Consider the following 25,595-nt stretch of genomic DNA (forward strand, 5'->3'; position numbering starts at 1 on the left):
TTATAAAAATTCAGATTATTTTCTTTCTTTTCGTTTCTTTATTGGAATCCGATCATAATGTTAATGTTTGTCAATTTGTGACTTTTTTATTTGTTAACATTGTTAATAATAATAATAATTATATATATATATATGTATTGGGTTCCAAAATTGTCTCTGCATACCCCTCTGGCACTGGGTAGTTGCGCCCCTGCCCACGGGGTGAGATCTTGCGTGGAGCCCCAGATCGAGGGAGATTATCAGTGGTCTTGTATGTCTTCCATCTTCTAATAATTGCTCCACAGTTGATTTCTTCACACCGAGCTGCTTTACCTATTGCAGATTCAGATTCCCAGCCTGGTGCAGGTCTACAGTTTAGTTTCTGGTGTCCTTTGACAGCTCTTTGGTCTTGGCCATAGTGGAGTTTGGAGTCTGACTTTTCGAGGTTGTGGACAGGTGTCTTTTATACTGATAACCAGTTCAAACAGGGGCCATTAATACAGGAAACGAGTGGACGACAGAGGAGCCTCTTAAAGAAGAAGTTACAGGTCTGAGAGAGACAGAAATCTTGACCAAATACTTATTTTCCACCATCATTTGCAAATAAATTCTTTAAAAATCAGACAATGTGATTTTCTGGATTTTTTTTCTCATTCTGTCTCTCATAGTTGAAGTGTCCCTATGATGAAGATTACAGGCCTCTCTCATGTTTTTAAGTGGGAGAACTTGCACAACTGGTGGCTGACTAAATACTTTTTGGCCCACTATATAAACTTGCAATTGCGAGTTATGGTAACACTTTTAAATACTGTAAAATAAAGTGCAAAAAAACTCAGAAATGCAAGTTGATATCACACAATTCAGACTTTAAAACTCGTAACTGCGACAATTCTGAATTGTGAGATAAAAGTCCCAATTACCGTTTTTATTTGTATTCATTGGCGGAAACAATCTTCCAGTTTTCTATTAGAATATATTCTGAAGTGAATTTATCCCTGTGATGTTAAAGCATCATTACTCCAGTATTCAGTGTCACATGAGCCTTGGCTGGCTTAATACTGTCATGAATATTTTTACCATCACTTTTGATCAATTTATTATTATTACTTGCTGAATAAAAGTATGAATTCCTTTTAATAAAGATCGAACACTAGTGTGTGCATGCCCTGGAAAATAATCCGTTCTCTAAACGTTTGATTCAGGTTTTTATTTTAGAATTACAAATGATAAATGATAAACATCTTTCTTGTCAGCCCATTTACACCTCTATTGTTTTATTCTACTTATTCTATTTCCCAATACAAAAGTCTCTGAAGATGGTGTCTAATATTTCCTCCGGGCCGACTCTCCCAGTGATGCGGCCCAGGCTGGAGAGGGCCAGACGAAGCCCTTCCGCCGCCAGAACCAGGTCCAGGTCCCTGAACTGATGGAACTGATGGAGAGCCTCCACACTCTTCTGCAGGAGAGTCCGGTGTCGGGTCTGAGTCAGGCTCGGGCTGCCCATCAGTGGGTCACCGCACCTTCAGCACACACAGAGAGAGACAGAGAGAGAGAGAGAGAGAGAGACAGAGAGAGAGAGAGAGAGAGAGAGAGATGACACTCAGTGACTGTCAGAGATTACAGTATTTACACTATTAACAGTCTCTATCTTTATGTCCGTCGGTCGGTCCATCTATCTATCCATCTACAACCCCAAATCAGAAAAAGTTGGGACAGTATGGAAAACGCAAATAAAAAAAAAAGAAGTGATTTCAAAATTTACTTTGACTTGTATTTCATTGCAGACAATATGAACACAAAATATTTCATGTTTTGTCTGGTCAACTTCATGTCATTTGTAAATATGCATCCTTTCCTGTCATTCAGACCTGCAACACATTTCAAAAAAAGTTGGGACAGTAAAGCATTTACCATTTTGTAATGTTGCCATTCCTTTTCACAACACTTAAAAGACGTTTAGGGACTGAAGACACCAAGTGATGAAGTGTTTCAGGTGTCATTTTGTCCCATTCTTCCTGCAAACAAGTCTTAAGGTGGGCAACAGTTCGGGCTCTTCCACACATTCTCTATTGGAGACAGGTCGGGACTGAGGCAGGCCAGTCAAGTACCCGAACCCTCTTCCTCCGCAGCCAGGACTGCAGAATGTGTGCAGAATGTGCTTTTGCATTGTCTTGTTGAAATATGCATGGACGTCCCTGGAAAAGATGTCTTCTTGAAGGCAGCATATTATGCTCCAAAATCTCTATGTACTTTTCAGCATTAATGGAGCCTTCACAGAAGTGCAAGTTACCTTTGCCAAGGGCACTGACTCAACCCCATACCATGACAGACCCTGGCTTCTGGACTTGTTGCTGGTAACAGTCTAGATGATCCTTTTCTTCTTTGGTCCGGAGCACACAGCGTCCATTCCTCCCAAAAAATACCTGAAATACTGCTTCATCTGAGCACAGTACACGTTTCCACTGTGTGATGGTCCATCCCAGATGCCTCGAGCCCAGAGAAGTCGACGGCGCTTCTGGACACTGTTAACATAGGGCTTCCTTTTGCCACAGTACAGTTTTAACTGGCATTTGTGGATGTAACTGCGTATTGTGGTACTTGACAAAGGTTTGCCAAAGTAGTCCTGAGCCCATGTGGTGATATGGCTTCTAGATGATGACGATTCTTGATGCAGTGCCGCCTGAGGGATCGGAGATCACGGTTGTTCAGCTTAGGCTTGCGCCCTTGTCCTTTACGCACTGAAATTCCTACAGATTCCTTGAATCTTTTAATTATGTTATGCACTGTTGAATGTGAAATATCCAAATCTCTTCCTATCTTTCTTTGAGGAACATTGTTTTTAAACATTTCAATAATTTTCTCACGTATTTGTTGGCAAACTGGTGATCCTCGGCCCATCTTTGCTCCTAAAGGATTAGACCTTTCTTGGAAGATGCTTTTGTACCAAATCATAATTACAATCACCTGTTGACATCACCTGTTTCAAATCACATCATTATTTAACCATTTTACCTCAGCCCATTTTACCTTTACACTTACCAGCCCTAAATTGCTCCTGTCCCAACTTTTTTTGAAATGTGTTGCAGGTCTGAATGACAGGAAAGGATGCATATTTACAAATGACATGAAGTTGACCAGACAAAACATGAAATATTTTGTGTTCATATTGTCTGCAATGAAATACAAGTCAAAGTAAATTTAGAAATCACTTTTTTTTTTTTTTTTTGCGTTTTCCATACTGTCCCAACTTTTTCTGATTTGGGGTTGTATCTGTCTGTCTGTCCATCCGTCTATCTATTCATCTATCTGTCTGTCTGTCCATCCGTCTATCTATCTATCTATCTATCTATCTATCTATCTATCTATCTATCTATCTATCTATCTATCTGTCTGTCTGTCCATCTATCCATCTATCTGTCTGTCTGTCCATCCGTCTATCTATCTGTCTGTCTGTCCGTCGGTCCATCTATCCATCTATCTATCTGTCTGTCCGTCCGTCTATCTATCCATCTATCTGTCTGTCTGTCGGTCCATCTATCTATCCATCTATCTGTCTGTCTGTCCGTCGGTCCATCTATCCATCTATCTATCCATCTATCTATCTGTCTGTCTGTCTGTCTGTCCGTCCGTCTGTCCATCTATCTGTCTGTCTGTCCATCCGTCTATCTATCTATCTATCTATCTATCTGTCTGTCTGTCCGTCAGTCCGTCCGTCTGTCCATCTATCCATCTATCTGTCTGTCTGTCCATCCGTCTATCTATCCATCTATCCATCTGTCTGTCCATCCGTCTATCTATCCATCTATCTGTCTGTCTGTCCGTCGGTCCATCTATCTGTCCGTCTATCTATCCATCTATCTGTCTGTCTTTCCGTCGGTCCATCTATCCATCTATCTATCTGTCTGTCTGTCCGTCTATCTATCCATCTATCTGTCTGTCTGTCCGTCAGTCCGTCCGTCCATCTATCCGTCTATCTATCCATCTGTCTGTCCATCCGTCTATCTATCCATCTATCTATCTGTCTGTCTGTCGGCCCATCTATCCATCTATCTGTCTGTCCGTCTATCTATCCATCTATCTATCTGTCTGTCCGTCGGTCCATCTATCCATCTATCTGTCTGTCTGTCCGTCTATCTATCCATCTATCTATCTGTCTGTCCGTCGGTCCATCTATCCATCTATCTATCTGTCCGTCTATCTATCTATCCATCTATCTATCTGTCTGTCTGTCCGTCCGTCTGTCTATCTATCCATCTATCTGTCTGTCTGTCCATCCGTCTATCTATCCATCTATCTATCTATCTGTCTGTCTGTCCGTCTGTCCATCTATCATCAATCTATCTGTCTGTCCATCCGTCTATCTATCCATCTGTCCATCCGTCTATCTATCTATCCATCTATCTGTCTGTCCATCTATCTATCTGTCTGTCCATCCGTCCATCCGTCTATCTATCCATCTATCTATCTATCTGTCTGTCCGTCGGTCCATCTATCCATCTGTCTGTCCGTCTATCTATCCATCTATCAATCTGTCTGTCCGTCGGTCCATCTATCCATCTATCTATCTGTCCGTCTATCTATCCATCTATCTGTCTGTCCGTCCGTCCGTCTATCTATCCATCTATCTGTCTGTCTGTCCATCCGTCTATCTATCCATCTTTCTATCTATCTATCTGTCTGTCTGTCTGTCCGTCTGTCCATCTATCCATCAATCTATCTGTCTGTCCATCCGTCTATCTATCCATCCGTCTATCTATCTATCCATCTATCTGTCTGTCTGTCTGTCCATCTGTCTGTCTGTAGAACAGGTTTCTGTGTTGAGCAGTGTCACTCACAGAGTCTTTAGTGTGTGTTGTAATGAGGTCAGCAGATCCTCCAGGCCGTCGCCGGTGTGGCAGGACAGGAAACAGGCAGGAGGAGCATCAGCTGAGCGGCCGAGGGAGGCCTGGATGCTGCGCCGGTGCTCCGCCGAGATGAGGTCGCTCTTGTTGAGGACCAGGATGTAGTCCTGCTCTAGAAAGGAGCGCTCCAGGATACAGTCCGGCTCTAGAGAGGAGCGCTCCAGGATGCTCTTCAAGTGTTCGCTGAGGAAGACGGGCAGGAGCTGCGGATCTGAGGGAAGCAGCGTCAAGTCCACCACCACCAGACACAGATCGGCCTCCTTCACCCTGTGGGCAGCAGAGGAAGCTCATTCCTCAAGCCTGTTTCCTGAGCCTGGGCAGCATCTTACAACCTTTGACCTCGTAGAAACAAAGTGGCCACTTCCTGTCAATGCCATCTCGCTATTAAATCACAGCCATTCACCACAACACACACCGGGAACAGGCCCAGTGTGCAGAGATTATTAGATAAACAATTTATGCTGGACCTTTTTATAGAATTAACTTTATTTCTCATATAATAACTGTCTCTAATTTGTAGGTCTATTTTTCCTTTTTCGGACTAGCAGTTTCCAAGATATCAGCTAACGTTTTATAAGCGCTAAATTACAACGCTACACAAACCATACGCCGAAACTTGGCAAGTCTGGTATTGTTGGACTCAGCAAGGATTCAGGAGTCAAAGGGAGATGAGTCTCGTGAAAATTAGTCAACCACACCCAAAGTTTTAAGAAATCCACTAGGTGGCACTGTTTCGAAACTTCTCAGGCTCCTTCAGGGCATCGAGCTGATGACCCATACCGAGTTTCATAACAATCCGTTCATGTGTTCATAAAATACAGCATTTTAGCACATAATTCAAAATGTCCGACAGTCAAAATGGCCGATATGTTAAAATTGGATATCAGTCGACTCGGCATGCCTTCGGTGCTTGGCCCCTAATAATGATTAATATGTTGTTTTCTGATCTAAAGGTCTCCATTTTCAAATTTTTTGTTTTGGGATTTGTCTACAATTCTACACAATTAGTTAAAGGTTTGGAATAATTCATCCTCATTCTTATTCCAAACTTTTGATTGATGTAGTGTGTTGTTTACTTGCGAATGCATAGCTGCATGTTAATATGCAAAAAAAAGGGCAAAAAGTGTAAATATCGGTACAATTATGGATTATCTATCCCTAATTTTAGTCAGTTTTCCTCGAGGTCGATTTGGACATCATCAATTGCGTTAAGCGCTATCTTTTGTGTTTTGATATTTTGTTAGATAATAAGTAGCTCATTCTTAGACTAAGTCACCACACACTTTTTTTAGACAAACAATTTATGCTGGACCTTTTTAAAGAATTAACTTTATTTCTCATATTATAATTGTCTCTAATTGATAGGTCTAGTTTTCCTGTGTTTTTAAAAAACTGTTTACAGCAATACTTTATGGATTAAATACAATAACTAACAATGATTAATATGTTGCTTTCTGATCTAAAGGTCTCAATTTTCCAAAAAATTGTTTTGGGATTTGTCTACAATTCTACACAATTAGTTAAAGGTTTGGAATAATTCAGTGTGTTGTTTACTTGAGAATGCATAGCTGCAAAAAATCTAAGTTAATATGCAAAAAAAAAGTGTAAATATCGGTAAAATGATGGATTATCTATCCCTAATTTTAGTCAGTTTTCCTCAAGGTCGATTTGGACATCATCTACAGTGTTAAGCCTAACAAACTTCTTGAAGTGTTTTGACATTTTGATAAATAATAAATAGCTAATTCTTAGACTAAGTCACCACACACTTTTTTAGACAAACAATTTATGCTGGACCTTTTTTTATAGAATTAACTTTATTTCTCATATAATAATTGTCTCTAATTGATAGGTCTATTTTTCCTGTGTTTTTAAAAAACTAAACATTTATGTGACAAGAAAATGAATAAACATAATACAGCAATACTTTATGGATTAAATACAATAACTAATAATGATTAATATGTTGTTTTCTGATCTAAAGGTCTCAATTTTCAAAAAAAAATTGGGGATTTGTCTACAATTATACACAATTAGTTAAAGGTCTGGAATAATTATTAATAATTATTCTTATTCCAAACTTTTGATTGATGTAGTGTGTTGTTTACTTGAGAATACATAGCTGCAAGTTAATATGCAAAAAAAAAGGGCAAAAAGTGTAAACATCTGTAAAATGATGGATTATCTATCCCTAATTTTAAGTCAGTTTTCCTCTAGGTCGATTTGGACATCATCTATTGCTTAAAAAACTATTTAAAAAGCTAAACATTCATGTGACAAGAAAATGAATAAACATAATACAGCAATACTTTATGGATTAAATACAATAACTAACAATGATTAATATGTTGTTTTCTGATCTAAAGGTCTCAATTTTTGTCTACAATTCTACACAATTAGTTAAAGGTTTGGAATAATTCAGTGTGTTGTTTACTTGAGAATGCATAGCTGCAAACAAATCTAAGTTAATATGCAAAAAAAAAAAGTGTAAATATGTTTTCCTCAAGGTCGATTTGGACATCATCTACAGTATTAAGCCTATCAAACTTCTTGAAAAGTGTTTTTATATTTTGTTAAATAATAAATAGCTAATTCTTAGACTAAGTAACCACTAAATTGCAATGCAACAAAACACAACTAATCTCCGATGTTTATCTGAGTCTGTGAATAAACAGATCATTTCCCCTCACGAGGCACAATCAGTGGCACACAATCTTGAGAGATATTTCCCCCCTACAGGCCATTTTTAGGATGGAGATATTTATCACTTTGGATTGTTTACATAAAAATGCCTCAGTGTTTATTTTAGCTTGATTTTCCCACCCGTGTCCGTAAATACCCACCGCAGACGGGCGCGCCGCACCCCCTCCTGCTCCACTGCATCGGTGCTGACCCGAAGCCCAGCGGTGTCACTCAGGAGCACAGGATAGCCCCCGAGGTCCAGCCGGACCTCCACCACGTCTCTGGTGGTTCCAGCTGTGGGAGACACTATGGCAGCCGGACGCTGAGCTACAGAGAGAGAGAGAGAGAGAGGGAATGTAGTTCACAAACTAATGAGGAGAACAAAGAAGTGAGGCGTTCTGATCTGGAACTTCTCAGAAGTCCTTCATTTCTCAGGATGGAGGGCAGAGGGTATTCACAAGACTTCAAGAAAACCCAAGAAACCCAACTATATTTAAATGCGGTGATTGCAGGTACACAAAAACAACACAAAGTTCATATCCTGTAGAAACGTAATATCTAACAGACCAGTGTTAGAAAGGCAAATAATGCATGGGCAGGAACATATAGAACTTTTTAGATGAGATAACCCAAGGACAAGTTATGTATAACTCCGGCTCTAGGCCTGCAGACGCTTCTACACACATTAGTGAGAGAATGGGCTGCTCTCAGGAGTGTGTGTGTGTGTGTGTGTGTGTTCGCTTCTACACACATTAGTGAGAGAATGGGCCGCTCTCAGGAGCTCAGAGAACTCAAGCGTGGGGCCGTGATCGGTGGACACCTGTGCAATAAGGCCAAATATTATACTCAATATTCGACACTCAACTGTTAGTGGGATTATAACAAAGTGAAAGCCATTGGGAACAACAGCAAGTCAGCCACAAAGAGCGGGGTCAGCGCATGCTGAGGGTCACAGAGCGGGGTCAGCTCATGCTGAGGGTCACAGAGCGGGGTCAGCTCATGCTGAGGGTCACAGAGCGGGGTCAGCGCATGCTGAGGGTCACAGAGCGGGGTCAGCTCATGCTGAGGGTCACAGAGCGGGGTCAGCTCATGCTGAGGGTCACAGAGCGGGGTCAGCCCATGCTGAGGGTCACAGAGCGGGGTCAGCTCATGCTGAGGGTCACAGAGCGGGGTCAGCGCATGCTGAGGGTCACAGAGCGGGGTCAGCCCATGCTGAGGGTCACAGAGCGGGGTCAGCGCATGATGAGGGTCACAGAGCGGGGTCAGCCCATGCTGAGGGTCACAGAGCGGGGTCAGCTCATGCTGAGGGTCACAGAGCGGGGTCAGCCCATGCTGAGGGTCACAGAGCGGGGTCAGCGCATGATGAGGGTCACAGAGCGGGGTCAGCCCATGCTGAGGGTCACAGAGCGGGGTCAGCTCATGCTGAGGGTCACAGAGCGGGGTCAGCGCATGCTGAGGGTCACAGAGCGGGGTCAGCCCATGCTGAGGGTCACAGAGCGGGGTCAGCCCATGCTGAGGGTCACAGAGCGGGGTCAGCCCATGCTGAGGGTCACAGAGCGGGGTCAGCGCATGATGAGGGTCACAGAGCGGGGTCAGCGCATGCTGAGGGTCACAGAGCGGGGTCAGCGCATGCTGAGGGTCACAGAGCGGGGTCAGCGCATGCTGAGGGTCACAGAGCGGGGTCAGCGCATGCTGAGGGTCACAGAGCGGGGTCAGCGCATGCTGAGGGTCACAGAGCGGGGTCAGCGCATGCTGAGGGCCACAGAGCGGGGTCAGCTCATGCTGAGGGTCACAGAGCGGGGTCAGCTCATGCTGAGGGTCACAGAGCGGGGTCAGCTCATGCTGAGGGCCACAGAGCGGGGTCAGCTCATGCTGAGGGTCACAGAGCGGGGTCAGCGCATGCTGAGGGTCACAGAGCGGGGTCAGCGCATGCTGAGGGTCACAGAGCGGGGTCAGCGCATGCTGAGGGTCACAGAGCGGGGTCAGCGCATGCTGAGGGCCACAGAGCGGGGTCAGCTCATGCTGAGGGTCACAGAGCGGGGTCAGCTCATGCTGAGGGCCACAGAGCGGGGTCAGCTCATGCTGAGGGCCACAGAGCGGGGTCAGCTCATGCTGAGGGTCACAGAGCGGGGTCAGCTCATGCTGAGGGTCACAGAGCGGGGTCAGCTCATGCTGAGGGCCACAGAGCGGGGTCAGCTCATGCTGAGGGTCACAGAGCGGGGTCAGCTCATGCTGAGGGCCACAGAGCGGGGTCAGCTCATGCTGAGGGTCACAGAGCGGGGTCAGCTCATGCTGAGGGTCACAGAGCGGGGTCAGCTCATGCTGAGGGCCACAGAGCGGGGTCAGCTCATGCTGAGGGTCACAGAGCGGGGTCAGCACATGCTGAGGGTCACAGAAGTGGCCAACTTTCTGCAGAGTCAAGAACTCCAGACCTCCAAACTTCTGTGGCCTTCAGATGAGCTCAAGAACAGTGTGTAGAGCTTCATGGAATGGGTTTCCATGGCCGAGCAGCTCATCCAAGCCTTACATCACCAAGTGCAATGCAAAGTGTGGGTAAAGTGTGCCACCACTGGACTCTAGAGCAGTGGAGACGTGTTCTCTGAGTGACCAATCACGCTTCTCTGTCTGACGAGTCTGGGTTTGGCGGTTGCCAGGAGAACAGGATTTGCCTGACTGCATTGTGCCATGTGTAATGTTTGGTGAAGGGGGGATTATGGGGTGGGGTTGTTTTTCAGGGGTTAGTTCCAGTGAAAGGAACTCTCAATGCAAGACATTTTGGACAATTTCATGCTCCCGACTTTGTGGGAACAGTTTGGGGACGGCCCCTTCCTGTCCCAGCATGACTGCTCCAGTGCTCAAAGCGTCTCCATAAAGACATGGATGAGGAGTTTGGTGTGGAGGAACTGGAGTCCTGACCTCAACCCGATAGAACAGCTTTGGGATGAATTAGAGCAGAGACTGAGAGCCAGGCCTTCTCGTCCAACATCACAAATGCGCTTCTAGAAGAATCCCCATAAACACACTCCTAAACCTTGAGGAAAGAAGAGCTGAAGCTATTAGAGCTGCATATTAAACCCTACGGATTGAGAATGGGAAGCTCATGTGTGTGTGAAGGGGCGGCACAACACTTCTGGTGATATAGAGTATAATGATCATAAATGTGAACAGGCAACAATTTCCAAAATGAACAATTTATAAAATGACTATGTGGACATATCTTTCATCTTTAAGTCATCATGATATCAAAATGGACAATTCTTATTTTTTTATGTAATACAGCAGTATATAAATTATTTATTTGTATGATGCATGTATACACAGTTATACAATGACCCTAACTTTACTATGTTACTCCAATCCAGATGCTGTGGTGTGAACAAAGTTATGGCTATTCTTCATCTTAAGTAAGACAAATGTGCTTATACAGCTCGCTGGTAAGCGTGAGAGAATATGATGTTTGGCCTCTACCACACCAAGCTATACAAAATCTGTCTGCAATTTAATAATACTGACCAATTAAGCTCCGCTCGCTCAACCCAGAATGCCCCAATTAGTTGATGAAACATTGATTAAAATTAAGATATAAAACTTAATGAAGTGGCCACAATCATGTCTGGCCCACTCCATGTCTCCTGGCATTGAGCATCTGATGACGTGTGCTTTCTCACTCACGCTGTTCACTTTTCATAATCAAAATAGATAGACAAACAAAATAACATTATAATATTTAAACTTAAATACCTTTTCTTAAGGGCTACAACAAGTACAGTAGCATTTCCCCCCTTATGCTGCGTTCACACCAAACGTGAATAGAGCGTCTGGAGCGAGTGATTTCAATGTAAAGGCGCCTTAAACGTGCGTCTATTTCACTTCAAACGCTCGATTTATACAAGCGTCCAATTCACTGTGGACACGCCAATGGATTCAAAATGTTCAAGCGTCCAATTATACGCCATTTTGACGCTCTATTCGCGTTCGGTGTGCATTAGCGGCGCCCCTGCGTAATACTGAACATTACGGTATTTTTATATACAGCATAATCACATCAATATTTCATGCATTAAAATATTTGCATTAAAAGTGAAGGTCATACATCATTTAGATCATCTGCTGAAGAATCTGATATCTGTGCATTGTCCTTATTAGAGATAACCACAGTTTAAATGTTACAAGCTGATGTTTCAAAACTTAAAAGCGTTTCTCTTATTAGCAAGGCACTGTAACGTCATGCGTCATGTTCTGTCGATAAATAAAACACTTTTAGCAACTCTCTTTGTCTTTTGTTTTTCGCTGCTCAGCGCTGAACTAAAATAACTGCAGATAAATCAACACAATAACCGGCTCTAAAGCAGTTTCTCTAAGCGGAAGAAAGTTTGAAGAAATGCTTCTGAAACGTCTTCTATTGTTGGTATAGTTTAGTGTTAAAGTACATCTCCATATGTCCACTGGAAGGAAGAGGCCAGTCTCACTCAACAGCTCTTTGTGTCAACTTCCTTAAAGAGTTTATCAACTTTAATAAAATCTTAAAATCTGCATTTACTCAATTCTTCAAATGCATAACATGTTAAATTTAGTTTTCAGCTTTTACGCAAATTTAACAAATTGCTTAATTAAATCTCCAGTACACCACAGCTGCAAGCTGGACCGTAGACAATAACAGGCCTGATGGATGAGGGGTAATTCTGGCAGGAAGTGTGGCGATATCCAAACATCCCCCTCTGCTACTGGAGGGGTCAGAGGTCAGAGATAAACGTCATTAAAGGTCGTACGGGTGCCATTTTATGAGTGTGCATGATAATATGTGCATTTATCATGTGCAACCGTTAACCTTCTGTCATAGGACAATAGGACACTTTTGCCCCTAAAATGTGTTTAACCAGATATTCTTATACAAGAGAAATCTTGCTTTTAGTGTAACAGATGAAAGTACAAACAACAGTAGAACAGCAGAAAATATTCTTCTTATAACTTAAAAAAATCAAGTCTAAAGAGGGCCGTTAAGAGTTGCTGTAGGATCCATGAAACATGTTTTTAAAAGCCTAAATGTATTTTTAAAAGTCTGTCAAAGCTAGGGTTGGGTATCGTTTGGGGTTTTTTCGATTCCGGTGCCAAACCGATACTTTTAAAACGGTTCCGGTGCCTAAACGGTGCCTGAACCGATACTTTTTTTTTTTTAAAGGCCACAAAACGAGGTGGATAACATTAAATGGCTTTTTATTTATTTATTTTTTATTTAAATTGAACCATTTATTAAAAGTTTAATGTATACTTAAATGTATGAATATAAATAAATACAAAACACAATTTACTTATTTTCAAATTATAATTGACTTATTTACAAATTCACAGTAAAACCTAAGCCACCTAAGCCAACTACAACAAGCCTAATATAACTCTAAATAACAGTTACAGTAATAACAGCAGTCGTCTGTATTCTTGCTCTGCTACTAACCAGCTTCCAGCTTCAGCTTTATTTTGAAATATGATCATATTCTCTGGCTAAATATTTTAAAACGCATCGCCTTAATGTTTCCATGGCGACGCGTCATGTTTCTCACATGACACACAGCAGCCGCAATAGCGCTGACAGCTCAGCTGTATCGGGTTTATTTCATTTTTTCTTTTTATTCAAAATATTCACAAACGTCTTAACTGTGTCACGAACTATCTGATGTTCAAATGTGTGAGTGAATGTGTGTTAGTTGATCTATAAAGCGCAATGGGCGACGCCATGTTAGTTTGCGCCTCAGAATCGGATCTGTCAGATTTACAACACTTGAGTTCATTCTCGTCTCACGAAATACATGAAAGTAAGTGACCAGTGAACTGGAGGAAGAATAGAGTAAACTATAGAGTTACTATATAATGTGCATGTGTCTGATGTGAATAAAACACGTAACATTAGTCAAATTATAACCGTCTGAAAGGATTGTCATTGCCGCTTCCATAGACATCAGTGTGTGTTTTGCTAGTTGCCTACTTATGAGCATTTAAATGTCTGAAACCTGAAATAAACATGATGTGGTTGAAAACACTGAATAGTTGTCATGAGTTGTGGTTGAAAACACTGAATAGTTGTCATGAGATGTGGTTGAAAACACTAAATAGTTGTCATGAGATGTGGTTGAAAACTCTGAATAGTTGTCATGAGATGTGGTTGAAAACACTAAATAGTTGTCATGAGATGTGGTTGAAAACACTAAATAGTTGTCATGAGATGTGGTTGAAAACACTAAATAGTTGTCATGAGATGTGGTTGAAAACACTGAATAGTTGTCATGAGTTGTGATGTGACGAGCGCTGAGCGTCTGTCTCTGGCTCAGCCAAAGCGCGAAAGCACGTTTGAATTTTGGCACCGAAATGAGGAACCGAAATCTGCGTTCTGATTCGGTCCGGTACATACCGGTTATATAAGCACCGGTGCCATATTGGAACCGGATTTCGGTACCCAACCCTAGTCAAAGCTAATATAATCTCTTAAAGGAACACGCCACTATTTTTGGGCTCATTCTCTGACTCCTCTAGAGTTAAACAGTTGAGTTTGACCATTTTTAGCCGATCTCCGGGTCTGGCGGTAGCACTGTTAGCATAGCTTAGCATAGATCATTGAATCTGATTAGACCGTTAGCATCTCGCTCAAAAGAGTTTCCATATTTCTCCAGTTTAAAACTCGACTCTTCTGTAGTTCCATCGTGTGCTAAGACCGACGGAAAATGAGAAGTTGTGATGTTCTAGGCCGATATGGCAGGAACTATACTCTCATTCCTGCGTAATAATCAAATCCTTACGCTTGGCCATTTTTCCTGCTTCTAACACATCAACTCTGAGGACAAAATGTTCACTTGCTGCTTAATATATCCCACCCACTAACAGATCATCTGTTATTCAGCGGTCATAATGTTCAACTATGAAGACATTGAAATGATGACAGTCACCTGGAAGGTTTCCCAAGGTGTTGAGACTTATTGGCTGCGTTTCCTTCGCTCTCTGGTCCAACTCAAGTGGATTTAGATCGGGTGATTGTGGAGGTCAGGTCCACTCTCCTTCTGGGACAAATAGCTCTTATATAACCCTCTTATATAATCATTCTCAAACCAGATGTCTCTGCAAAATGCTGTGGTAGCCATGCTGGTTAATTCTCCTCCTCCTTCACGCTTCACACACATTCAGGAACACAAAGACAAACCTCAAATCTTCATTAGACCAAAGGACAGTTTTTCGCTGATCTAAATGTCCATTCCTCGTGTTTCCAGAAGGAGCAGAATCTCATTGAGCTCATGTTAAAATGGCCAACTTTACAGCAGAAGAACACATGTTTACAGTCTGGGACAAACTGTGCTTTTGGTCTGTACGGCTAATGTTGCCCTTCATGACGACTGTGAGAGGGGGGAATGTTTTTATAACTCATTCCTTTACATTATATAAAGCCTTAAAGTTCTGCATAATTAAGGGCGTGGCCACTTTGAGTGACAGGTGCCGTTTGTCTGCTGTCTGTTAGTCATCACGTCTGGCAGCTGAATATGTTTGTGGTCCCTTATGTCAAATATTAAATACATGCTGTTTTTCCCAATATCTGGAAAAGCTAAAGCTGGCAGACTAGCACTCAGTAGACCTATCACTATTCTCCCAGTTCTTAAAGGGTTAGTTCACCCAAAAATGAAAATTCTGTCATTAAGTACTTACCCAAAAACTATTGTCGCCGATTCATAAAGTCATTGTAGAGCCGCTGTAGTGAGATGGACTTTGTAACTTTAGTCTTTAGTGTCTTTTAAGGGTCTTGAGAGTGTAAAGTTGAGCCAATGGAGGCCTTTCAGAGCATCAGCTTTACACTAAAATATCTTCATTTGTGTCTGAAGATGAACGGAGGTCTGACGGGTGTCGAACGACATGAGGGTAAGTCATTAATGACAGAATTTTCATTTTTGGGTGAACTAACCCTTTAATAAGCTGATGGAGAGAATAGTTTCCTCACAAATACAGGAATACTTTGAATGTAATGGCTTGAACACAGATTTCCAACATGCTTATAGACATAACCATTCAACTTGTTCCGCCCTTACAGCAATGACAGATGACTGGCTCAAGGAAATGGATAAGTTACAGATGACTGGTGCAGTATTACTTGGTTTTAGTTGATGTCATAGATCACAATCTACTTGTTGGTAAACTAAAATGCTATGGATTTAATTTCAACAGCCATCCAATTTATGGAGAGTTATCTCATAAGTAGGACACAACGGGTTTATTATAGGGGCAGCTGGTCTCACTCTAAGGTCTTGGTCTTGCCTGGGACCACTTTTATACGCCATCTTCACAAATGATTTACCATCAGTTTTGTGTAAAGCAATTGTAATTGTAACTGTAAATGTATGCTGATGATTCCACATTGTATTATGCTGCTAAACCTGCCAGTGAACTGGACAATGTTTTATCAGCTATGGTTTTTGATTGGATAAAACGAAATAAGTTGGTGCTGAACATCTCGAAAACCAAATCAATTATCTTGGGATCAAGTCATAAACTGTCATCTGCACCAAAGATGAGTTTGATCTTGTCTGGGGAACCTATAGAACAGGTAGATAAAGTAAAATTACTGGGCACAATAATAGATAGTCAGCGGTTATGGGCGGGACATATTGACAGCATAGTGAAGAAGATGGGTTGTGGGATCTCTAGGGTGAGGAAATGTCTTTCTTATTTCCCTTCACACATAGTGGGACAGATGGATAAATCTTTAATTTTATGTCACCTGGATTATTGTGCCCCTGTGTGGTCGTCTGCATCTAAAGGTCAACTAAAGAAATTACAAACTGCCCAAAATAGACAAACACTATCTGTACGCACCATCGACTCTCATGGTTAAAGGGTTAGTTCACCCAAAAATGAATATTCTGTCATTAATTACTTACCCTCATGTTGTTCGACACCCGTAAGGCCAAACTGCTGAAATTTGGCGATTCAAACCGCTGAATCGACTCACTGATTCATAACACTCTGAACCGCTGAATCGACTCACTGATTCATAACGCTCTGAACCGCTGAATCGACTCACTGATTCATAACGCTCTGAACCGCTGAATCGACTCACTGATTCATAACACTCTGAAGCTTCATGATGCCTTGTTTTGAAATCGTCATCACTATGGAAGTCATTATTTAGGGGTTTTTGCGCACAAAATCTATTCTCGCTGATTCATAAAGTTATTGTAGAGCCGCTGTAGTGAGATGGACTTTGTAACAACGTCTTTAGTGTCTTTTAAGGGTCTTGAGAGTGAACCGTGCCATTGAGCCAATGGAGGCCTTTCTGAGCCATCAGATTTCAACTAAAATATCTTCATTTCTGTTCCGAAGATGAACGGAGGTCTGATGGGTGTCGAATGACATGAGGGTCAGTCATTAATGACAGAATTTTCATTTTTGGGTGAACTAACCCTTTAATAGTGGAGAAAAGGCTGGTTTTCAACACAATTACATTTTTCTTTTCTTTTCTACACGTTGTTTAATATAATCAAATGGTTAGGTGTGATCAGGTTTACTCTTATTTGACTAGGTCAGCTGAGATGATGTTACCATGCCCAAAATCAAATGCTTTAAAGAGAACAGTAATTTATCGTGCCATCAATTATTGGAATAATTGCCCACTGAATATACGTAAAATTAATAGCAAAATCTCTTTCAGGTACCATCTGAGAATGCACTATTTAAAATTGTGAATAGGGAATGGACATTTTTTCTGTAAGAATGTAATACTGTAATAATTTATTCTGAATAATTCTTGATGTTTATAATGTTTTACTGCTTTTAGATTATCATTGTTATGTGATTGTTTTGTTTTTGACCCCAGGAAGACTAGCTTGTCTCACTTTGGTGACAGCTAATTTGGATCCTTTTAACAATAAACAATAAACAAGACAACTGATGGTCTAAAGCACATTATCATAATTCCACAGGTGTTATTTCATAGTTTGGAAGTCTTCAGTATTAATGTACAATGCAGAAGGTGTGTCCAAACTTTTGACTGGTACATTTCCGTGTGTGATTTTATGGATTTTTAACTTTTGTATGAGAATATGCTGCGGTTGGTCATCACACACATCAGATGTACAATCTGGGTCCTGAAGCTAAACCCGAGTCTGCCTGGACTTTAGTCTGATACTTATATTTGGCATGTCAGATTCGACACGTGTGTGCCTGATCTTACTGAGCATGTTGAGCAGGCTGCTCTTGCCCGCGTTGGTGCTTCCAGCGATGACCACCTGAACGCCGCTTCGCAATCGCTCTCCTCTCCGCTGATCTGAGAGATGATTTTCCATATCGGTCAGCAGCTCCCGAACAGCTGTGTCCACTGCAGCAGACAAAACACTCAATGCATCAGGGTTGAGAAATAACTAAGAAGATATTTAGAAGAATGTCTGTAACCAAGCAGATAGAGCAACCATTGACTACCATAGTAGGGAACCAATACTATCCTAGTCAATGGTTGTTGTGTTCAGCAGAACAAATAAACTTTTTAAAAGTTAAACGTTAAGTTATTAAAAGTTAAGTTATTAAAAGTTTGGAACAACTTGAGGGTGAGTAAACGATGAGAGAATTTTCATTTTTGGGTGATATACACTCACCTAAAGGATTATTAGGAACACACACTAATACTGTGTTTGACCCCCTTTCTCCTTCAGAACTGCTTTAATTCTACGTGGCATTGATTCAACAAGGTGCTGAAAGCATTCTTTAGAAATGTTGGCCATATTGATAGGAGAGCATCTTGCAGTTGATGGAGATTTGTGGGATGCACATCCAGGGCACGAAGCTCCCGTTCCACCACATCCCAAAGATGCTCTATTGGGTTGAGATCTGGTGACTGTGGGGCCATTTTAGTCCAGTGAACTCATTGTCATGTTCAAGAAACCAATTTGAAATGATTGGAGCTTTGTGACGGTGCATTATCCTGCTGGAAGTAGCCATCAGAGGATGGGCACATGGTGCTCATAAAGGGATGGACATGGGCAGAAACAATGCTCAGGTAGGCCGTGGCATTTAAACCATGCCCAATTGGCACTAAGGGCCTAAAGTGTGCCAAGAAAACATCCCCCACACCATTACACCACCACCACCAGCCTGCACAGTGGGAACAAGGCATGATGGATCCATGTTCTCATTCTGTTTACGCCAAATTCTGACTCTACCATCTGAATCTCTCAACAGAAATCCAGACTCATCAGACCAGGCAACATTTTTACAGTGTTTAACTGTCCAATTTTGGTGAGCTGGTGCAAATTGTTGCCTCTTTTTCCTCTTTGTAGTGGAGATGAGTGGTACCCGGTGGGGTCTTCTGCTGTTGTAGCCTCTTTTTCCTATTTGTATTTTCAGTTTGGAGTTCAGGAGATTGTCTTGACCAGGACCACACCCCTAAATGCATTGAAGCAACTGCCATGTGATTGGTTGATTAGATAATTGCATTAATGAGAAATCGAACAGGTGTTCCTAATAATCCTTTAGGTGAGTGCTTCAATGCATTTAGGGGTGTGGTCCTGGTCAAGACAATCTCCTGAACTCCACACTGAATGTCGGAATGGGAAAGAAAGGAGATTTAAGCAATTTTGAGCGTGGCATGGTTGTTGGTGCCAGACGGGCCGGTCTGAGTATTTCACAATCTGCTCAGTTACTGGGATTTTCACACACAACCATTTCTAGGGTTTACAAAGAATGGTGTGAAAAGGGAAAAGCATCCAGTGTGCGGCAGTCCTGTGGGAGAAAATGCCTTGTTGATGCTAGAGGTCAGAGGAGAATGGGCCGACTGATTCAAGCTGATAGAAGAGCAACTTTGACTGAAATAACCACTCGTTACAACCGAGGTATGCAGCAAAGCATTTGTGAAGCCACAACACACACAACCTTGAGGCGGATGGGCTACAACAGCAGAAGACCCCACCGGGTACCACTCATCTCCACTACAAAGAGGAAAAAGAGGCGACAATTTGCACCAGCTCACCAAAATTGGACAGTTGAAGACTGTTGCCTGGTCTGATGAGTCTGGATTTCTGTTGAGACATTCAGATGGTAGAGTCAGAATTTGGCGTAAACAGAATGAGAACATGGATCCATCATGCCTTGTTCCCACTGTGCAGGCTGGTGGTGGTGGTGTAATGGTGTGGGGGATGTTTTCTTGGCACACTTTAGGCCCCTTAGTGCCAATTGGGCATGGTTTAAATGCCACGGCCTACCTGAGCATTGTTTCTGCCCATGTCCATCCCTTTATGAGCACCATGTCCCCATCCTCTGATGGCTACTTCCAGCAGGATAATGCACCGTCACAAAGCTCCAATCATTTCAAACTGGTTTCTTGAACATGACAATGAGTTCACTGGACTAAAATGGCCCCACAGTCTCCAGATCTCAACCCAATAGAGCATCTTTGGGATGTGGTGGAACGGGAGCTTCGTGCCCTGGATGTGCATCCCACAAATCTCCATCAACTGCAAGATGCTCTCCTATCAATATGGGCCAACATTTCTAAAGAATGCTTTCAGCACCTTTTTGAATCAATGCCACGTAGAATTAAGGCAGTTCTGAAGGCGAAAGGGGGTCAAACACAGTATTAGTGTGTGTTCCTAATAATCCTTTAGGTGAGTGTATCCCTTTAAATTAACCTTAGGGCTTTAACTTTAAAGGACAGGAATAGAGCATAATTTGTTCTGAACATGTACAAACTCACAGAGCACTAGAAGTGTGTCAGTGGAGGGGAAAGACTATTTTTCATGACCTCTATCAGTGGCTTTACAGCCCGTGTGTAACTCTCAGAGGAAGTGTGACAGGTTTGTTCCTTGACGCACAATGAAATCCCTCAATTCCCCATCGAAAAAGACCCGAATGTACACTTAAAACATCTGAGTAACGTTGGACAAACGATGGCAGGGGCTTCTACGACTGTCTCTCAGTGCTTTGATCCCTGGTCTCAACACCTGCTAGGGTTTCTCTGAGGTCAACACCAACAGGAAAGTCTCACAAAACATTCTGGAAATGAATCAGTGTTTTGATCCATCCATTACAGGAGACGTACCGTCATGTAAGATCCCGTCCTCTATGAGTTCATCCTCACTGAAGTCGATGAATGCCTCAACATGCGCCAAGCACTAAATTAAAAACACACACACACACACAACAACTTAGTCGTAATTCCACAGAATGTAGGTTTACTAATGCTAGTTCAATAAACTCGCTAGATATTTAACAAAGTTGATGTTGAGAGTGCCCGTGATTATGTCATTCCATCAAAGACAACATTAGAATAGTATCCACATCAAACTTTTTGAATAGTCTAAATGTATAATTATTATTGTTATTGTTACTATTATTATTACTATTACTATTATTATGAATTACTAATGTTATCACTACTACTTAACTACTCTTATTATTATTATGAACATTATTGTTGTAACTACCACCACTACTATTATTATTATTATTATTACTTATATTAATACTATTATTAATATTATTATTATACAACCCCAAATCAGAAAAAGTTGGGAAAGTATGGAAAACGCAAAAAAAAAAAAAGAAGTGATTTCAAAATTTACTTTGATTTGTATTTCATTGCAGACAATATGAACACAAAATATTTCATGTTTTGTCTGGTCAACTTCATGTCATTTGTAAATATGCATCCTTTCCTGTCATTCAGACCTGCAACACATTTCAAAAAAAGTTGGGACAGGAGCAATTTAGGGCTAGTAATGAGGTAAAATGGTTAAATAATGATGTGATTTGAAACAGGTGATGTCAACAGGTGATTGTAATTATGATTTGGTACAAAAGCAGCATCCAAGAAAGGTCTAATCCTTTAGGAGCAAAGATGGGCCGAGGATCGCCAGTTTGCCAACAAATACGTGAGAAAATTATTGAAATGTTTAAAAACAATGTTCCTCAAAGAAAGATAGGAAGAGATTTGGATATTTCACATTCAACAGTGCATAACATAATTAAAAGATTCAAGGAATCTGGAGGAATTTCAGTGTGTAAAGGACAAGGGCGCAAGCCTAAGCTGAACAACCGTGATCTCCGATCCCTCAGGCGGCACTGCATCAAGAATCGTCATCATCTAGAAGCGATATCACCACATGGGCTCAGGACTACTTTGGCAAACCTTTGTCAAGTACCACAATACGTAGTTACATCCACAAATGCCAGTTAAAACTGTACTGTGCCAAAAGGAAGCCTATGTTAACAGTGTCCAGAAGCGCCGTCGACTTCTCTGGGCTCTGAGGCATCTGGGATGGACCATCACACAGTGGAAACGTGTACTGTGCTCAGATGAAGCAGTATTTCAGGTATTTTTTGGGAGGAATGGACGCTGTGTGCTCCGGACCAAAGAAGAAAATGATCATCTAGACTGTTACCAGCAACAAGTCCAAAAGACAGGGTCTGTCATGGTATGGGGTTGTGTCAGTGCCCTTGGCAAAGGTAACTTGCACTTCTGTGAAGGCTCCATTAATGCTGAAAAGTACATAGAGATTTTGGAGCATAATATGCTGCCTTCAAGAAGACATCTTTTCCAGGGACGTCCATGCATATTTCAACAAGACAATGCAAAAGCACATTCTGCACACATTCTGCAGTCCTGGCTGTGGAGGAAGAGGGTTCGGGTACTTGACTGGCCTGCCTCAGTCCCGACCTGTCTCCAATAGAGAATGTGTGGAAGACCCCGAACTGTTGCCCACCTTAAGACAAAATTACACCTGAAACACTTCATCACTTGGTGTCTTCAGTCCCTAAACGTCTTTTAAGTGTTGTGAAAAGGAATGGCAACATTACAAAGTGGTAAATGCTTTACTGCCCCAACTTTTTTCTAAATGTGTTGCAGGTCTGAATGACAGGAAAGGATGCATATTTACAAACGACATGAAGTTGACCAGACAAAACATGAAATATTTTGTGTTCATATTGTCTGCAATGAAATACAAGTCAAAGTAAATTTAGAAATCACTTCTTTTTTTTTTATTTGCGTTTTCCATACTGTCCCAACTTTTTCTGATTTGGGGTTGTAATACATTACAAATGTTTCTACCACAATCACTCTTATTATTATCATGAATATTATTATTATTATTAATACTATTATTGTTATTATAAATTAGAAATGTTACCACTACTATTACTAATATTATCATGAATATTATTGTTGTTACTACCACTACTACTATTACTATTGTTTTTTATTATTATTGTTACTATTATGATTACTACTTCTACTACAACTCTATTTCTATTCTCTTTCTCTTGGTTTTTCTTTTGTTCTCAGTCTCCTTTTTTTTCCTTTTTTTTTCTCTCCCCTTCTCCCAGAGGTTTTGGACCGAGCCATTGCAGCTTGATGCAACTTTGTAATGTATTTGTTTTGTTTTGTTTTGTCCGTATTCTGTTGTTTTTTTTGTTACAACGTGTATTGTTTTGAGCATCAATAAAAAAAGAAAAGAAAAAAGACTACATTACCCACAATCCTTTGCCCGGACTCATCAGCACTCATTGTTTACACCTGTGTCTCATTTACCTCATTACCTTGCCTATATAAACCATGTTCCTGGGGAAGTCTTGTTTAGTGTTACACTGCATTTCTGAGCGTTTTCCCAGGTTTCATGTCTCTTTGTTCCTTGGATTTCGTGCCTGTTTTCCAGTTGACCCTTTTCCCCCTGCTTTGTTGGTTTGGATTGCCCACCTGTGTTTTGACCTTGCCTGAAATGTTGACTATGATTGTGGATTACCCTTTCATTAAAGCTGCATTTGGATCCTGCGTAACAAGTTTGGGGTAAGTACGTTTTTTTTTTTAAATAATTTTTGGTGAGAAATTAATACTTTTATTCATCAAGGATGCATTCGTTTGATCAGAAGTGATGTTTATTGTTCCAAAAAATTATATTTCAAATAAATGCTGTTCTTTTCATCTGGTCTAGTCATCGAAAACTCATAAAAAATGTAACATGGTTTACCCAAAAAGGCTCATTCTTTGACTCCCCTAGAGTTAAACAGTTGAGTTTGACCGTTTTGAGCCGATCTCCGGGTCTGCCGCTAGCACTGTTAGCATAGCTTAGCATAGATCATTGAATCTGATTAGAACGTTAGCATCTCACTCAAAAATGACCAAAGAGTTTCCATATTCAGCAGTTGAAAATAGTCCCAAAAATAGTGACGTGTTCCTTTAAGCAGAAAATACTGTTTTCAATATTGATAAGACCTCAGTTTTGAACCGTAGTGTAAATTTTAGAGATAATATTCAGTTTCTTTGTCTGTTTTGTTCCTTGAACAAAATGATTGAGTGAAAGATTCAGTGACTAAAGGTTGATTTATACTTCTGCGTTGTTGTCCGCGTCAATGTGCAATTACACATGCAGGCGGTGTCCAGGCCGCCTACGAATCGCAGAATCGATGCGTTTGTGTAAGAAAAATATCCAATATTTAAAAATGTATTTCATCTTGTCCTATGGCTCTGCATCAGCTGACCCCGCGCCATCACTTCCAGCGAATAAGGTCAAAATACCGGCGCGATCATAGATATATACATAGATTCCTCATTAGTGCCTGTGGATCGGTCGAATGAGGCATCTACGTATATATCTATGATCGCGCCAGTATTTTGACCTTATTCACCGGAAGTTATGGCGCTGGGAACACTAAATGACATTTGTCTGATAAGAGGTAAAAAAATAACAAATACTGTTGGGTTTCTCGCAGAAACCGATGGTTTGGTGTCTTCAGACATCAGTGTGTGTCCACGGGCCGCAGGTTTAATAAGGATTCGTATACCGGTATCTGTGTGTTTTTACTCTCATTGCTCTCATACTCTAAAATATCCCCGTTGACATCATTATACGACTATCACACTGGAGTTAAACATCTGCATTTGTGTTCTACTGAAGAAACAAACACACCTACATCTCTGACGCCCTGGGGGTGAGCAGATCAACATAATTTTGTTTTTGGGGGAACTATCCCTTTAAGACTGTCTCGAGTACACAGCTACGTGCAACACACAGCTAACGGCATAGCTACGCCATACACTCGCCGCAGAAGTATAAATTGGGCTTTACTTGACACCACTGTACCAATCTTGGAAAGCTGCTCAGCCAATCAGATTTGACGAGGATTAATTGTTTCATAATGCATAATTTATGTGAAAAGTCCTTCCATGAATATCAGAGAGTCTTAGTATGTGGCGGTTCTGTTTTAATAAAAATGGCTGCATGAGCTCCATAAGTTCAAGACTAGTGATTGACAGTGATTGATATATCGATTTACTGATATTTTCCCTGATATTTAAGCAATTTACCATAATCGGATATCGGTTTTGTAATATCAGCTTTACCGATAAACAGCGCCATCTTGTGGGTGTTTTGAGAATTGTGATCGCCATTACAGCGCATCTGAGGCGAGACAACGGCGTGACCAGGTAAAGTACACTCGCCTGCTTTGCAGTAATTAGTAAACTCTATTTAACATAAGTCATTAATACACAAATTAGATGTTACATAAATGCCTGAAATCTAGCTAGTAAATTTGCTGTTCGCGCTGCGGATTGATGCTCAGGAAATGCTCCATGGCCACCGCATATGTAACTTCAACAAGATTCACTTGTTTAAAACACCGGAATTAATTATATAAACATTAATTCGCTAATAAACATTGAAGTAAACAACTCTATGGATATTATGTATTATCTCCGCGAACGATCGCAGTTTGAGTAGTTCTGTGTAAATGCAGAGATAAACATCAGTTTATCAGCAGATATTTCATCATCTAGAATGACTAAAACATTAATAATTCTGATATAACTTAACATACCGTTTGAGAAATGCAAATGTTTTGTTTGTTATATTCCAATATTCCAGAGAATATTATTCAGTTATTTAACATTATCCTTCACTCTTTAACCTATTAAACAGTTTATAAATCTACTAAAACTGTAGTTTAAAATTAATTATTACATTTCGGAGCCATTTATGAAAACAACCGAAACAGGGCAGATGGGGCATATGCTGAGAG

At 41.2% G+C, this 25,595-nt stretch overlaps 1 protein-coding gene across 1 annotated transcript; it reads right to left on the reverse strand.

Moving 5' to 3' along the window:
• Positions 1-1,168: 1,168 nt before the first annotated feature.
• On the reverse strand, positions 1,169-24,966 carry LOC307143655 (tRNA modification GTPase GTPBP3, mitochondrial-like; the record flags this gene model as incomplete). Its single annotated transcript, XM_079845383.1, has 6 exons — positions 1,169-1,499; positions 4,815-5,147; positions 7,724-7,889; positions 17,764-17,907; positions 20,620-20,692; positions 24,919-24,966. 6 exons carry the CDS (start codon positions 24,964-24,966, stop codon positions 1,268-1,270), a joined length of 996 nt encoding a protein of 331 aa, XP_079701509.1. The 3' UTR covers positions 1,169-1,267.
• Positions 24,967-25,595: the final 629 nt, after the last annotated feature.

The sequence above is a fragment of the Gobio gobio genome (genome assembly GCF_949357685.1).
Source record: "Gobio gobio genome assembly, chromosome: 19".
Classification (NCBI taxonomy): domain Eukaryota; kingdom Metazoa; phylum Chordata; class Actinopteri; order Cypriniformes; family Gobionidae; genus Gobio; species Gobio gobio.